Genomic DNA, 17,062 nt, shown 5'->3' on the forward strand with positions numbered 1-17,062 from the left:
AGTTCTAACAGGGAGCCTTAACAATGCAGGGAAAAACGCCAGCTCGCCCCTCGCGGTGGGCCGCGCGGTCGCCAGGCCGCCCGCAGCTCCGAGCGGGGCGACCGAGCCCTCCCGCAGGACGAGCCCGAAGCCACCGGACCCCGCCAGCGGCAGCAAGGCGGTGCGGGCAGCGGCCCCCTGCCGCGGCCGCCATCCCGCGCTCCGCCGCCATCTTCCCTCCACCCCGCGCCCCGTCGCCTTGGCAACGCGACGGCGCCGCGCAGGCGAGGGGCGGGGCTGCGGGCGGCGCATGCCCGGTGGAGGCGCCCCGCCGAGCGCGCCGTACGCACGCGCGGCCCCGCTGGCCCCGGAAGCGCGCGGGCCGCTGGGTGACACGTCGCAGGGGCCGCGGCGGCGGGTGTGGGGCCGGGCCCGGAGGGGCTGCAGGTGGGTCCGGGCCCTCCCGCCGCCTCCCCGGGCACACGCTCCCGCGGCTTCCCTGCGGGGAGAGGAAGGGGGCTGGGGGCGCCGGGGGCTGGAGGGCAGCGAAGGACACGGCTGCGGGCGGCCTGCGTGAGGGCGGCGGGGGTCGCTGTGGGGCTGAGCGGCGGGGAAGGGTGCTCCCGGAGCGGCCTCCCTGCTGTCCGGGGGTCACGGCGGCCCTGGGGGAGCGTTCCCCGGCCAGGTCCTGCGCGGAAGCGAGCGGACAGAGCCGCTGGGTCTCTCTGAGCGCTGCCTTTCGGGATGGCTTTGGAGACCCGAGCAAACCTCGCTGTTCTCTTACAGATCGCTTGCGATGTCTGGGTTTGACAGCTTCAACACAGACTTCTTCCAGACGAGTTACAGTATTGATGACCAGACACAGGCCTATGATTACGGTGGAAGACCGTACAGCAAGTAACTTGTGCATGCCTTCTGAGCTTGTGTAACGGGTGTCTTGTGTAAAGCCATTCAGTCACGCTTCTTTAGCGCCCGAGCCTGAGTTCAGATACTTCTGGGGTAGTCTGTTTATTCAGGAAAGGATTGGTGTTTCAGCCAGGCAGTGTTGCCTGTAATTGAATTCCTGATGCTCTGTTTTATGAAGAGCATAACTTACATTCTATAAATGCAGATATAAAGCAGTTGTATGTTGAATATTCTGCCTTCTACATTTTAAAGCAAAGATTAGAAAATTGAAAGAAAGGTTGTATGAGTAATCTTAATTATATGAATAATCTTCACATCTTTGGGAAAAGAAACATCATTCTGTAAGTGCATCTCCAGTCACTCACTCGGGGACTAAAAATTAGTTCCAGTGTCACATAAAGAAGCTTGCGATGTCAGTGGTGATTCCTAGGCTTCGGTATGGAAGGTGTGGCGGATGTTTCTAGGTCTAGTCCTAAGTCTAAAGGACTTGGGAGTCCTTTATGGATATCCAGTCTCAGGCTGAGGGTTCTGGTCGGTTATGTGACCTGTGTGATCCCTGCGATAGATGGGGCAGGTAGATGCCTGTTTGCGCCCTGAAAAAGATGACGGCGCTGTGATGAGGCTGGACTCTACTAACACAAGGAAAGACAGGAGAATCAGTTCTGGGTTTTCCTTCTTTATATTCGTATTTCCATAGTTAAATATTTTCGATGCTTTTACTGAAATCTCTGTAGTCAGAAATGTTTAGTGGCAAGAATAGCTTAAAAGTTTGTTTAGGAACAGAAGATAGCTTTGATTAAGCTTTTTTTTTAAAGGTAGCAATGTATATTTTTATACATATAAAGTCTATAGTAGAAAGTATTCTAAAGACAGCGTAAATTGATTTGTTAGTAAATAATTGAGAATACATGAAATAGAAACTGAAAAATTGTCCCTTTTTTTCCCCTGCATCGTGTCCTGTAGGTAGATGTCATAATGTGTTTAATGCTGTATCATAATTTCTCCTTATATGTCTTAATGCTACCTGATACACATGGTGCTGAAGTGAAGGGGAAAACAGGTTTTTTCTTATTTTTAACTAAGCTCATTTTTTAAATATAGAGGGTAACAAAAGTGGTAGTATGAGAAACTTTGTTCTCTAATAGTGAGTTTGCAAATATACATTCTAAGTAGCAAATTAATGCTAGCATCAAATGAGATGTCAGTAGTAATTAATGGACAATATTTGAACAAGTTTGAGATGTCAGATTTTCATACTCTTTACATGTCTACAGCCTGTGGTAGTAATTCAGTCAATGGATAACGCTCATTTCTCCGGGCCTCTGACTTAAAACCAAAAAACAATGCTAGCATATATAGCAAGAATTACCTTGTTTAGCCTAACAGTATTGTTTATAAGGATTTGAATTGATGGACGTGGCTATATGCCTAAAAGGCCTGGATCTGAGTAGGGGATCATCTAATGTGACTTTTTAAAAAAGAAGAAAGGATTGTTTGCTGCAACTTATTTAGTGAAAATAAGCTTTGCTTTTGCCGGGAGGCGTTTAAAATAAAAGTCTGTATCTGTCCATAATGCGATGTCATTCTTTGCAGGCAGTATGGAGGCTATGAATACTCTCAACAAAGTGGATTTGTCCCTCCAGACATGATGCAGCAGCAGCAGCCTTACACAGGGCAGATTTACCAGCCAACACAGACATACACTCCAACTTCAGCACAGTCTTTTTATGGAAGTAATTTTGAGGATGAGCCTCCTCTATTAGAAGGTATAACTTATGCTTTATGGCCAAAATCCAAAACTGTTCCTGATTTGGGGATAAGTTGAGCAGCACGGTCTGTATTCCCTACTTCTGAAAGTGCACAGTTTATTTGAAATTCTCTTTTTTTTTTTTCTTATTTAACTGTATTTTGGTATATGAAATACATGTTCTTGTGTGAACTTCTGCAGTTTAGAATTGTGCTTTATTACTTAATACCAGCTGTTCTGTGGAGGACATAATGAATTAAATGGATAACCTGACTTCATACAGGTTTTATGACAAAACACTATTTCTGTTGTTGCAAATAAATAATACAGTAATACAATTACCCACTTTTTGTAAAACAAATCGATGCAGTTAGTTTCAGTTGATTCTTTGGTTAGAACTGAAATCTTTCATTGCTGAAGAGGAATGCTAAACACTGCAGAAATTCCTATGTAGAATAAAGCCTGTGTAGAATGCCAGAAGAGATACGTAGTTAGCGTCTGGATTGATGGATTCAGTTTCCAACTTATATCCATCATTGTTCAGTACTAAGCAATGGAAGAAGCCCTTACTGTTACTGGTTAGAGACAGGTATTCGTGATGCCTATCACCTATACCTACTCACGATACCTTCCACCCTGCTGTGCTTTTTTTGTATTCCTCAAACAATTATTTTGTTTACATAGATGCTTCCTAGAACCTGAGGTGGGCAACTGGTAACTGCATTCGTAACTAGGTTTTGACGCACAACTGTGGGCAAACTGTATGGATGGAGACTTGAAATCCTATCTAGCTGGAGGGAGCTGTGAAACTCCTTGTCATGAGACACTGAGTGTTAGAAGGGGTGGGTGGTTTTTTTAGTGGGCTAAGTGGCTGGTTTATGAAAGAGAAATCCACTGAGGGTAATTAAGTACAGAGAAACTACTTTGAATTAGAAATCGTTGAGCCACCAGTCACTGGAGACTTGGGGAATCCGCATATTCTGTGCTTATACTCTTCGTACAGATCTGCTTTTGGCCACTTACATGGACAAGGTACTGGGCTAAATGAACTTTTGGGCAGATCCAGAACACTGCACTGGTGCTGTTAGCTGGTCCTTTAGAAACCACGTTGTCACTTCTGAGCATTAGATACCTGGAATCTGTGGAGGCAGCACACTCAGCAGCTTGAGGAAAGATGGAATGACTCGATTCTCTGGTCCCCATAGAATGGTATCTGGAGGAGATTTAAAAGTGGAGGGGCAGGGAATACTTAAGAGTGAAGCGAATGGGGGTGACAGGAAGGGGAAAAAATGAAATAAATATGCATAATTCTTTTCATGTGATTTGTAGAATTGGGGATCAATTTTGACCACATCTGGCAGAAGACACTAACGGTGCTACACCCATTAAAAGTAGCAGATGGCAGCATCATGAATGAGACTGATTTGGCTGGACCAATGGTCTTCTGTCTAGCTTTTGGGGCCACATTATTACTGGTAAGATATTGATTGCAAAATATTACTGTTTGTGCTTCAACATTTTTGGAAACACTGGAAAAAAAAGCCAAGTTACTTACAGGTTTACTGGAAGTGACTTCTTGGCACGGAAGCCAAAAAAGCACATCCTGACCAAGAATTTGTAGCTATATGGAAGAGGAGCTGGGGCTTCACACGCAGCTGATTGAAATTAATGCTATCACTACCACTTTAATTCAGTCGAGTTTGAATCCAAGTCTTTGTGCTTGGTTTTTGCATGGCAATTATTTCAATGTAATTCATATTTCTTTTCATACTTTGCTTTTGAGGAGTGTGGCTCCCTTTTGTCACAGGAATGGGTGTGACCCATGTTCAGATTTTTATGTTTGGCTTTTTTTAATAGGTTGAGATGTTTTACTTTCAGAATTGTACCTTGTCCTTTTGCAGTGTCTCTGTTCTGTCTTATCAGGAATCAGACACATTAAATATTTGAATATTTATTTCATTTCTTCATTTAGGAGTTTCTTTTATTTTTTAACTCTTAGTGTGTTTAATATTTGAGTCTATTTCTCTGTTTTGTTCATTCTATTTCTTTGCTCCATACCCTTTATTCATTGGTCTTTACTAATATTCAAGAGGCAAGGAAACTCAAAATTCACATGTAAAAAGTGATTTCATAAGTACTGATACATTAGGCATGACTTTCGGTATCAAGAGACAAGTCTGGTAAAATACTTCTAAAGTAAACCTGCTTTCAAATTGTTTATACTTCTTAATAGGTCAGCAGCTGTTGAAGCCTGGTGGTTTTTTTAGTTGAGCTTAATTGAAATACGTTTGTGCTTTAATGACTCAAAAGTGTCAATTATGAAATGACAGAGTAGCAGCAAACAGTATTCCTTGTCACTGAAAGTGTCAATATTTTTAATCTTTTTTTTTTTTTTTTTCTCTAAATGTCTTCAGGCACTGCATTTAATTTTTGCCCAAAATTTCAAGTTGTTACCACACTTAGAACACAGTGTTTTGGTACAGAGGAGACTTCAAGCCTACTTTTATAAGTAACCTTTATTTATGGAAACTAGGCCAGTAGAATTAATGAACGTGTTTATAATAGATATATTGGAATGTTATTTTCCTAAGAAATGATTACTTTCTTCTGTGTGCTTTTTTTTAAATACATTGAGTGTAGTGAAAGAAAACAAGCTTAGCCTAGCAAAAAGATTAAAACAGATATGATTGTTTTCTATAGTGCTTGAGGAAGAAGAATGCTGGGTTATAAGTAAACTTAGTTTGGAAGTTAGTAGTGGGAGACAGACCGGGAAGCTACGCGCCATCATAGCTTCAGTAACTTCATGGCCCTGTATTCCTGCAGGGGTGGACATCATGCATTGGGCGCTTTTTGATAGATGTTATAAGGGAAGCTTTGATCTCATCATTGGAAAAACATGATGACATAGGATACATACGTTTTGAAATAATGCATGTATGCTTTCTACATACTTGTTAGTAAGCAAAATTCTGATTTTGACTTTCTAAAATTGCCATGAGTTAATTCTGCTGTTCATATACAGTGCTTTACAGCTCAGCTTCAACTGTTTCTGGCGATTTTTTATAACTTGCATTGTGCTATAACTTTGTGGGGTCTATCGCAAATTAAAGGACTTCAGCTCCAGATTAGTTCAAAAGTTCCTGAGTTACAATTTTTTGGCCTGTATACACTAGTTCTGTAAAGATTATTGCAAGCAATCAATCATCATGAGAAATTAGTGGATTAAACCCTAAAGAATGCGTAGGCTTTTGCAGCCCAGATCAAAGAATAACGATTTGATCAAAATCTGTTCATCAGGATAGGTGAAGTTAGGATAAATGTGCCTCTTGGGTGCCTAGAATGTACAGGTGTCCTGGAATTCAGGGTGTGGGAAAATACTGCCTGTTGAATTTGAATATAGCAATTGAGGGTGGGGGACAAGGGGGAAAATGAAGATATTCTGTAAACATTCTTTCCTTTTCCCTTTCTTTGTGGGAGGCATTACTTGTTCTGGTAACTAACATGCATTACTCTGCTTGACTTTCAGGCTGGTAAAATTCAGTTTGGTTATGTGTATGGAATAAGTGCAATCGGATGTTTAGGGATGTTTTGTCTCCTGAACTTAATGAGCATGACGGGTGTCTCGTTTGGCTGCGTTGCCAGCGTCCTTGGATACTGTCTTCTTCCTATGATCTTACTTTCCACTTTCGCAATTGTATTTTCATTGCAGTAAGTACATAAACTTTATAATTTGGTAATAGATTCCTCTCCTATGAGATGGTGAAGGAAGTGATGAAAAGGAACTTTCATATTCCTTGATGAAGCTGCATATAATTTGAATATGACAGGAATTTGTAGTAAGTGTAAAAACATTAATATCAACAGTCTTCAGGTAGTTACTGGATGAAGGATAGGTGAATACTGGTTTTATCTATAAGTCAATTAACAGCTTTTAAATACATAGACTCAAATACCAGTATCAAGTTTGTTTTCAGTCAGCTTTGAATCTTACAAATCTCAGTACCTGTGAAGTCTAAAAGTAAATATAATTTAAGATGCAAATTTGAATTTGACAAACAGAAGAAAATCAGTGTGATTACTCATAGCTATATGAAATTAGGGACTGAAAAGAAAGAACTGCTACAGTTACTTTACTCACCGCTTTTAAGTTTCACATGCACAAAGTTAATTTTGGGGTTTTTTTATGCTGTCATAATTTAATAATATCATTTTGAAGCCTTTCTGGAACTATTTCGTTTAAGAAGTCAAAGATAAAAGCTAAAATTCATCTTATAAGCTGTAAAAGGTGTTAGAAGGAGTCCAGTTACAACTCCTGTAAGCATATATACACAGGTCTTACATGAATTCTCTTTTTTTTCTGTCTTTACAGGGGAATGATGGGGATTATTCTCACGGCTGGAATCATCGGCTGGTGCAGTTTTTCTGCTTCCAAAATCTTTATTTCTGCCTTAGCAATGGAAGGACAACAACTTCTAGTAGCATACCCCTGTGCTTTATTGTATGGAGTCTTTGCTCTCATTTCTGTGTTTTGAATAGACTGTCCAAACTGTTGGACTCCAGTGGGCCAAAATGAAAACATCAACTCGGAACATTTAGTTGGACCAGAAACAGCTGCAAACAACTGTACAGTGTTGCTGTCACAAAACTTAGACCTGTTTTGAATCATCTGGAACAATGAAAACAAATGTCTCGTGTTCACTTTTTTAGGACTTTGAATACTGTTTTCAATTGACCTGAGGTGTCTATAGCTTTAATAAGTGTTCATGCTTATCAAGTTAATGTAATTTCTTTCCCATTCTTATATCTTTAGAAATGTAACTTTGGGTTGTTTATTTGAGGGTTGGGGTTTTTGTTTGATTTTTGGTTTTTTTTTTAGGGGAGGGAGGGAGGGAGAAGGATGGCAGTTATAAATCGATAGATTTTTATCAGCAAAAGTTAATGGAACTGCAGATGCTGTAGATTTGGGGTACTCTTTGAATAAATCTGCAGTAATAAAGAACCTGTTTCCTGTCCCCGCTTACCAAAAGCAAAATGCACAAATGAACACAAGCAATTAGAGTATTTTCTATATTTTAACAAGTATACTCTTAAGCTCTTTGGTCTCATTTATTTGTTCATTTGATGTGAAAGTATTTCAGGATTTAAGATACTTAAATTATGAATTAGAAAACAGATGCTTAAAAGTTAAAGGGATCTGTAATTCTGTCACACTTGAAATATGAATATATTTGGATGTCTAAGTAGCTCTATGTTAACTTGGATTTCTGAAGATGACTTCAACTAGAGTTTTTTCCTAATGGTGCACATACTAGTAGATGAAGAGTAATCTCTTTTGCAGTACTTCCAAGAAAAACACCATTTTGAAAATGTTATGCTTGTCAGTATTGTAGTTACTGTAAAATAATTTAAGGCATATTGATTAAATTTTCCTTAAATTTTGAAAAAGGTGTTTGATTATTCTAATCTTTCTTTTTTAATGGAGTTCAGTTTTTAAAATAAACTTCAATATTGGAGCAAAATCATATTTAAAACTGTATACAGTTAGTGGATTTGATACTTGCTTCAGTCGCACATACCTAATCTTACATGAGAAGTATAATCCAGTTTGTAATGTTTGTTAGTCACTTAGAAGAAGTCTTACGAGCATAAGAAGTGGGAAAGCAAAAATGGTTGTTCTTCAAATAAGCACTTGCTAATTCTTAAAATAAGCAAGAAAAGGATACAGACATATTTTAACTCATACTGGGGAGGTTACTTACATAGCTAGTAATTCCCCGCCCCTGCCTTGGAAATGAAAAAGCTCTGACAAAGTGCTAGTTTATAACTACCATTTCTTCAGCAATTTAATCCAAGGGATTTCGTTTCGTTGAATTCACCACAGGTGTTAGTCTGATGTTCGTCTGTCATGTCCATGGAATGATCTATTCGTAGACTTCAGGAGTTGAATCAGTGGTCAGACGTGTTACGTTAACACCTTCTGGTAAGACGCAATGTGCGAATGCATCTTCAAAGGAAAGCTTTCATCTTGCTGATACATGAATGAATAATTTCAAAGGCTCAGCACACGTTCTTGTTCCCTCTTCCCTTAGTTCTTTACGTTCTCCTAAAAATACCTTCCTAGTGCCACTAGACGCTACTGACAAGGTCCTTCTTTGTTGGCCAGAGCCAGCTTTTGCTTGTGTCAGTGGGAGTTGTGGGAAGTGTCATAGGAGTCTAAAGCTTTTAAGAACCAAACACTGATGCACAAAACCATTCTGACTTGGGTTATGTACTGTAACTGGCTGTTACAATGAATTTTAAAACACACACACACATAAAAGACTTCAGTTTTCTGCCAGAAGCGAATTCAAGGACCTAGATAATTTTCTACTTCGATATGTTATTACAAATTATCATCCTAAATAAAAGTGGTGAGTTCATTCATTTAGCAAAATGCTTTACTCTGTAGTTTGTAGTTCTGATTTCTTTGGATTAGTAGACCACATCTGCCCTGGTGCACAAAGTTCTTACTCCTTTTAATGAAGAACATTACCTGCTGATGGAGCACGATGTCCTGTATTTGTGCAAATAAATTACAGTGATTACCTTTACTAATGAGGCCTAATTAAATACAGAATTGCTCTAGTAAGTATAAAAGCTCGCATACTTTCTTGAGCACATCAGGTTCTAATACTAAATATTATATTTTTGTGGAGCAGGCTAATTAAGTTTATCTTGCGTATACGAATGTGGTTCATTTCTTAAAGCTTGCGCTGATTCTGTAGATAGCTTCCAGGGTGATTGCTTGCATGGTAAACTTACAAATAACTTTTTCTCTCACCACAGCACAAGGAAACTAAGCGCACAGGAAAAACATGAAAATTAGCTTGTCTCAGTATAGCACTGGCAATACAGCTGCTGAGTTTGGAAAGACCATATGAAAAGGTTTTTATTAAGACATATGTGTTCACAAAGCCCTTGCCCTGGCAGTAGAGGATACTACATGTTCTACTTGAGCAGTGAGGTTTGACCAGCGAGTTTCAGGAGCATCTTGTGTTCTTCGGCTCACATTGTGGAGAATTTGGCAGTGAATTTCCAAGTGGACTCTTGGGGGCAGGAGAGAAGCGGATGGGAGTAGAAGGTCAAACACTTTAATTCATGGAGGACTTTATAAAAACACAATGTTATGTCTAGACTGGTAGTCTTAAATATCCCAAATTTCTGGTACGTTAATTAATGTGATTCTATTGACTGCGTTTATTGCCTTTCCAAAATCAATTCCATTGATTTTCTGTAATAATGTTTTGTCCTGGATCTTGCTTCAATTTTAGTTACATTTCAGACAATTTAATCTTGCCATCACATAGAATGACAAGATTGTATGCTGTAATTCTTTACTCCCACATTTGCATTTCATATTTAGTAGGACTTTTTTTCTTTTTACTTTCTAAATCTGAGCTCTCCCCCACAGTCTGTTAAGATCAGTATTCTTATCTAGTTTTCAGATTAAATACTAACGTTACTTGCTTCCATCCTGCATTGTCTCTTGACATTTTCATGTTACTCAGCTTAAAGCATTCAAATGTGAGTGCTGGTGTTGCTTTTTTAAAACCACTTTTGTTATCACACCCAATCTTGAAATTACTTCCTATTCTACAAAAGTTAAAAGTTATCTTTCCCAGTTTGTCCATTTTTTCTCACAGTTTGTCAATGTTTTGACAGTGACTTTATTTTTCAGGTCACTTGTTTTGCTATGAGGCAGCTGCTGACTGCAGTGCAGTTTGTTTCTATAGGCAATATTTCTGTAAGTATCAAAAAATTACATGGCACATCCTTTAATAAAAAGCATGGTTTTTTTGTGCTTTTATGCCTTTCATCTGTGCACTGGTGTTGGCATCTGTTCTTGAGGGGCTATTACTTGTTTAGTGATGGATGAATACCTTCAGAAGCCACAGAGAGCAGGGACTGATTTGGCATTTTGTGTGAAGCCAGATGTTCCTTCATCCTCCTGACTGGAGCGGAGCATCCTGGATTTGTATGGGGAGCACTGACACTACTGTGCACCAGCATTGCTCGTGTTTTGCACTGCCTTCTCTCCAAAACGATTACCTTATTTCTGTGGAGTTGAACAGTCCGTTTGTTTGGGTCTGTAATAAGAAGCTGGAATACCCTTAAGCTTGTCTCCAGGTATCGGCACCAGGATGTTTTCACTGGATAATCTGTGCTCGAAGGAACTGGGACTCTTGCTCCTCTAGGGACCGATGGTTGCAGTTGGGCACACGCTTCACGGTGCAAAGAGCAGTCAGTGGGAGGGAGTCACTCGCTAATGCACTAACCGTGCATTAGTCCATATCAGTACCATTGTTTAAAAGTTTGTTAATATTTTTTAGGAACCACTTTAGCTAAAGGAACAGCCAGTGCTTTGGGGTATAACACATATGTTATGCCACAGAAGCAGGGTTTGCAAAAGAGAGAGCATCTTTTCACTGTGCCAGTTGATTCACCTGGACAAGCTTTCAGTCTCTTGTGTCTTCACCGAGATGCTTTGGAGTGTCTGCTGTTAACGTTACGTGCTGCATAGTAACAAAAAATGAAGGAATGAAGTAACTGGGGCTTGCTGTTTCGTGCTTCTCCACTGGGTGGGCCTGCAACATATCTGATGTGCTACAGCATATCTGATGTACTACGAGATACCTGCTGGACTGCAATGCTTCTGAGGCACTGTAAGGCAGGACTAGGGGCTGGCGCGGCCCAGCATCAGGAAGCCTTTCCCCTCCTTCTCCCCTCCTCGCTTGTCCCCCACAACATCAATAGCGATTACATTCCCAGGTAGTCAAACTGCTAATGCTGTCAAGCTGGGTTTCTGTTCCCTGTAATGGGGAAGGGATTAATTTCAGTCATGGCCTGTCAAATTAGCAGAGATGCTGTGTGTGCTAGGTAGCCCTCCTGGCAACAGGGAACCTTTGCTACATCTCGTTCTCTGTATAAAGCTGTAATATTTCTGACCAGCCTTTTTTTTTCACATTACCAGGGAGTCTCTTCATTTTCTGTGCGCAGTGCAAAAACACATAAAATTATTTTTCTCTGGGCAATTCATTGCCTTTCCAACTGTTGGGTGATACAGACAGGCAAGCTCTTCCGTAGTGTGGATCACATTGTGTCGTAGCACTGTCTCGGTACCTTTTGTCCGTGTAAGTCCACGCATCCTTCCTTTGCTATACTTTTTAAATTTAGTTAAATAGCATTCTTCTCAGAACTAAAACAATTTATTTACACGGTCTATGGGATTAGAAGAGTTTTTAAAATGTTTTTTTGTTGTTTAGGAGTTGCAAGCCCTACTATATCAAGATGTAAGGACTTCAGATTATTTATTGTGGTTATCCTTGAGCGTCCTGTGAGATGGGGAAGTTTCGTTGTTATTTTTTGTAGATGAAAAATGGAGTAAGGAGATGTATGTAATTTGTGTAAGTCCTGCTGCATTTGACCATCTTTATGCCAGCAGAACGTAACGGGGTATTTCTCCCAGGGGGGGATTCTCAGCCCAGCTCTTTGCGATACAGTTTGAAAGTGGGAGGAGGTTTTGTAATTGGAAAGTCTGTCGATTGTGTTTGCCAGCTTTGTGCTTTCCTAATCAAAGCCAGCAGGCCGTTAGCCAAACAGCAGCTCATGCTTTGGGGAGGACTGCAAGCATTGTGCTCTTAAGGGCATTTTTTTTTCTGCTGTTATTTCTTTGCTTTATTGCAGGAAGTACTGACATTAGAAAAGCGAGGATTCTCTGGTCCTCATCGGGAATGGTGAAGTGGAAGATTGTCTAAAATTAGACACTAGTCCTGGAATAGGCCTCTCTCAAAAATTGTACTGTAATTATGTGTCTTTAGGACGAAGGGCGTTGCTCTATTTCTTTACACACCAAACTCCACCACATCGTTCTTGAAATTACAATGGTCTTACCATATATATTTCTAGTCATTTTTTCCCAACATTCTTGCTTTTCTGCTGTTAGCAAAGGAAAATCTAATCTTCTTGGATACCTGCCTTACCTACTGATCTACCAGACTGATTCACTTTTCAGTCATGGAATTTGCATCTGCTTTCATGCAAGAGCTGAAGCCAAAGGTAGGAGGCACTCTGTGCTTCCATCGGAAAGATGACCCCAATTCCCACGAGCCTCTCTCTCTCTACTGCGTGTGGCTGCGGCAGTGACATGAAGTTACCATGGGGCTTTGAACCAGACCCTGCCGAAGGCACTCTTTACCTACCTGTGTTTTCTCAAGTCTGGAGAATAATGATTTACTGCTAAAAAGAAGTCAGGAAAATCCCCTCTCTCTAGACTGCCCGTTCCGCAGCACAAAATGTTAGGTAGCTCCTGAGGCACCGGGTGTGTTTTCCCCTTTGTAAATGCGTGGTTAGCATCTCACGTTGCTAAATGCGTTACAGGAGGGTATTTCCCCTCTGAGATCTGCACAGGGTTTCCTCCCGCACAGCTTGCCCACCGGTAAGCCTGTCCGAGGGAGGTCACTAGAGACGCACCGTTTAATGGTCCAGCTGAGTGCTGGTCCCAGAACTTTTTGACAGAGTCTTTCCAGGCCCATTGGCAGCAAGCACCAGTGAAGGCTTATCTTCAGCAGTTTTTATGAATCCAAACTCGAGGCCATTTGGGCCTCAGGGTAAAATCCAGACGTTCTTACTTGGGGTGTGATTTATCCCACTCTGGTGGGTGCCAGCTTCTCAGTTCTTTTTCAGGCAGAATTCCCGTTTAGCTCAACAGGCAACTTAGCTGAATCGACATGATGAATATTTGGCCAATAATTATGTCAGGCATATCTGGACAAATATCCTCATTTACAAATAAACCTGACAGTCTAGGACATTTGGCTAGTACCTCTACTCCAGTCAGCGTCAGTCCCAAGCGCTGCCCAGCCTCCCGAGCCTGTGCTCAGACTAGCCGCATCCACAGAGAAAAGAATTTCAGTGTTGATAGATCGATGCCAGCTCCTTACCTCAGAAACGGACAGAGTCTGAAAAGTATGTTCAGAGAGGACTTTTGTTTTAGTAAAGGATACAATCTGCAGAAGTGAAAATCCATCTTAGAAACTTATTGTATTAACCGGTGTTAAGGGAGCAGCAGCTGCCCGAGCATTCACACACCATTCGGGGAGTTGCACGCACACCACCCAAGATTTTAACTGCTCGTACCGGAGCCCCTTCGCAGCGGGCAGCTCCGTTGAGCTGACGGGTGCCCCTTTTCAACTCCTCGCTCACACACACACTCGCCCTCGGGCACTTTCTCTCCCCTCAGGCTCGACCGTAGGTTTCCCTGAAGCAGAGTCTCCGACACGACATACGCCAGGCGAATTTATTGAGTGGTACAGTGAAGAGCAGCTTGAGCTGGGTGCCTCTGGAGAGGGACCCTGAACAAAGAAATCCCTGGGCAATTATACCCTTACAGTCTAAGTTCCCCTCCCACAACGGTTTGGTCCAACAGCAATATTTGGGTCTGGGATCTTCTTGTTCCTTATTGGATCCTTTCCCAGTCTCCAGGCAGGTCATTGTTTTTCCTATCTTGATTAGCTGCAGCTTCTGCCGATGGTTTCGGCTCCCTTATCTTCCTGGTTTGCACCGGTTTCGGGGCCTTCCTTCCTGTAGCTAGGTAGGAGTTCAGCACACAGTCAGTGTATCTAGGTGGAACTTCACAGCTTGCGGTCTAAGGCTTCAGCAGGTCTTTGGATCCTTATCTGAGCTAAAAATGACTTCTACAACACCAGTTCATGTTCAGTTACCCAAGAAAGTTGAAGCTCATATTGTCCTTGTACCATCAAGACAAACACTGACGACTCACAGCAGGTTATGGAGGATTTTAATGAGTTCAGTGCCTTTTTCTTTCTTTATTTGATATTCACTTTATTAATATGAGCCAATCTTCTGATTGTTTTAGCGGCTAGTTCAAATGTTAATTGTCAATAGCAAAAGATAATCTAGCATCTTGGCGAGGCTCTGCTGGTATTGTGGCTGCTTTATTGAATCACAGTTGGAAACATTTAAATTCAGGATGATTTTCTCATTCCAGTGTTTTGTCCCAGTTAAAAATTACTGGTTCAGACAAGATTAGGAGATCTAAAGAAGACAGTATCTGCACTTAACTAATGCCAACAGCAGATGTCACATTACTTGCCACTCTGCTTTCTTACAGATTCAGTTAGCCAAATTCTGCCAAATACCCATTTGGTTTATTTTAAAAGCCCTGAGCCTGCAAGGTACAGAATGACCTTTAATCATTTTATATGGGATTTGAGAAATTTTAACGTTCCCTGTGAGGATACAAAGAGTGTTTTTTATCTTTTGGAATAGACTGTTCCAGGAAAATCAGATGGGGTTCTCTGCACAGGCAGATACACCCTGAAACCACAGACTTCTGGATAGCTTGCCACTGTCTCATCGCACTCAGCGTAAGATCAGTCTAAGTGCCCCCTCTCATGCAACTGGATCCAGATTTTCTCAAGTGAGGCCTCAAAACTCATCTCTGAAAGTTGTATGGATGCCCTGCTGACCACGCTCCTGTGAGCACTTAGTTTGGTTCCCCAGGGGAAGCCCCTTCCTCCGGGTCCCCTGTTATGGGGCCGGGGTGTGCACATGCGCTCAGCGGTGAAGCCCCATTTCTCCCCCATGAGAGAGCAGGCAGGACCCAGCGCGTGGGGCTCAACGCAGAGCTCTTCAGTGTTCTGCCAGTTTTCTAATGCTGCCTGTTGGATTAACACCCGTGCTTTGTTCCTTGGCCACCTCCGTGGCTGCCTCTCCAGTGCCCCCCGTGAAGGCTGCCTGTTCCTACGTACTCCTCTGCTCTCGGCTGTGAGCGTCGGTCTGGATGGCACCCAGAGAAGTCCATCACCTGGTGTAAAGGCAAGATTAACTCCTTTCTGACACATAGGTCTGACCTGTCCTTTAAAGCTCCAGCTGTAGGGAAATGACACAATCTCCCTTGAACACCTTGTCAGTGCTTTGCTAACTTTATGATTAGAAAATGGTCCATGATGTCAGGCTTATTTCTTCCTATTTCTTCCTCCCTTTAATGCACTTTATTATTACTATTCTATCCACAATAGACATGAAAGACAACTTATTCTCTTCCTTTTGGGAGCAGCCTCTCACATAATGGTGAACTCATTCTAATTTCCCTTGTCATTCTTTTCTTGAAAAAAACTGTTTGACTATCCACTGCAATCCCCAAATCCTCTTCTACAGAAATGCTACTGAGCCCATCGTTACCCATTTTATTTACAGGCACTGATGTTTCTTCTTTAAAATAGCGTTGTGCGCTGTACTGAATTCCATCTTAACAATTCAGATCATTTCTCCAATTTATGTAGATCAATTTGAACTCTAATCCTGTCTCCAAAGTAATTGCTATGCCTTCCACTTTATGATCTTTAAATTTCATCCCCCAAGTTGATCAAAATAGTGAGTAGTGCAGACTGAGGGTGGGGTATATCGCCTGCATTTAACAGTGATGCAGTCATAATTTTGCGCTCACATTTCAACCTTTGCAGTAAATTTTTCTGAACTGTGTTTCTTGTAAATCACGATATCACATCTGCTGCTTCCCTGTCTTTAATAAGACCAGTTACCCTTGGAACAAGATAACTAGGTTTCCCTAACCTGCTTTCTCTCTTACAATTCCATATTGGCTGTTTCTTATCACCTCATTTTCTTCTATGTATTTATGGACTAATTCTTTTAATTGTTTTCCACCCTCCTTATAGGCATTAACTTTTATTCCTCAGGTCCTCCTTTTTAAAAGAACTTTATTTGTCCCTCTGTAAGTATAGCATTTGTGGCCCCATCCCCGCACTTGCTGCATGCGTTCTCAAGATGATTGCAGGTGGCCGAGCAATTGCTCTATCCAGTTCCCTGAGAATCTTCTAGTATCATTTAATAATCCTCCATGGACACACAATTTACAGAAATGGTCTTAACCTTTTAAGGGTTTAAGCGTTTGGTTACAGCTGGTGTTTCGGTGAGGGCTCACATAAAAAGGGCATGTTAGCCTCCTTATCATCATGCAGCGTTTGCTTTCCTTCCCTGCTAAGTAATGGTCGTATACTTTGCTTTTACTTCTAATGTATTCATAAAAACTTTCATTAGTCTTTGTTTGCAGCTTTTTTTATTGATCACTTACTAGTCTTCCTTTTACCTCAGCATAGGCTGCTTATTTTTTCATCATCTTTAGTAGAAGAACATGCATCAAATTTTCTTTGATGGCCTCATTTACTGTCATCAACTATTGAGATGTTATTTAGAGAAGAAGCTGGAATAATCAGACTGGAGTATTATAAAAATAGCGCTCTGTGTTTTAACCTTCTCAATGCCTTTCAGACATACAATTTCACCACTGAATATTTTGGGTCTACTTCAGTCTTTAAATACATGCAAAATGGTGGCTTTGAGTGCTTTTGG

The 17,062-nt window shown here is 41.3% G+C and overlaps 1 protein-coding gene across 2 annotated transcripts; it reads left to right on the top strand.

Annotated features, from left to right (window-relative positions):
• Nucleotides 1–302: 302 nt before the first annotated feature.
• YIPF5 (Yip1 domain family member 5) lies at nucleotides 303–10,146 on the top strand. 2 transcript variants are annotated; one of them, XR_015703949.1, is made up of 7 exons: nucleotides 303–426; nucleotides 766–876; nucleotides 2,479–2,651; nucleotides 3,962–4,107; nucleotides 6,159–6,340; nucleotides 7,002–8,612; nucleotides 9,458–10,146. XR_015703949.1 is itself a non-coding variant. In XM_087754104.1 (6 exons), the coding sequence occupies exons 2-6, from the start codon at nucleotides 776–778 to the stop codon at nucleotides 7,162–7,164; spliced, it is 765 nt and encodes a 254-aa protein (XP_087610230.1). In that variant the 5' UTR covers nucleotides 303–426; nucleotides 766–775; the 3' UTR covers nucleotides 7,165–10,146. The 2 variants fall into 2 exon arrangements, 1 of the variants encoding a protein (XP_087610230.1); XM_087754104.1 differs by having other exon boundaries at nucleotides 7,002–10,146.
• The last annotated feature ends 6,916 nt before the right edge of the window (nucleotides 10,147–17,062 follow it).

This window comes from Nipponia nippon, unplaced genomic scaffold (assembly GCF_047370975.1).
Source record: "Nipponia nippon isolate SJK-2023a ecotype South Korea unplaced genomic scaffold, ASM4737097v1 scaffold_17, whole genome shotgun sequence".
Classification (NCBI taxonomy): domain Eukaryota; kingdom Metazoa; phylum Chordata; class Aves; order Pelecaniformes; family Threskiornithidae; genus Nipponia; species Nipponia nippon.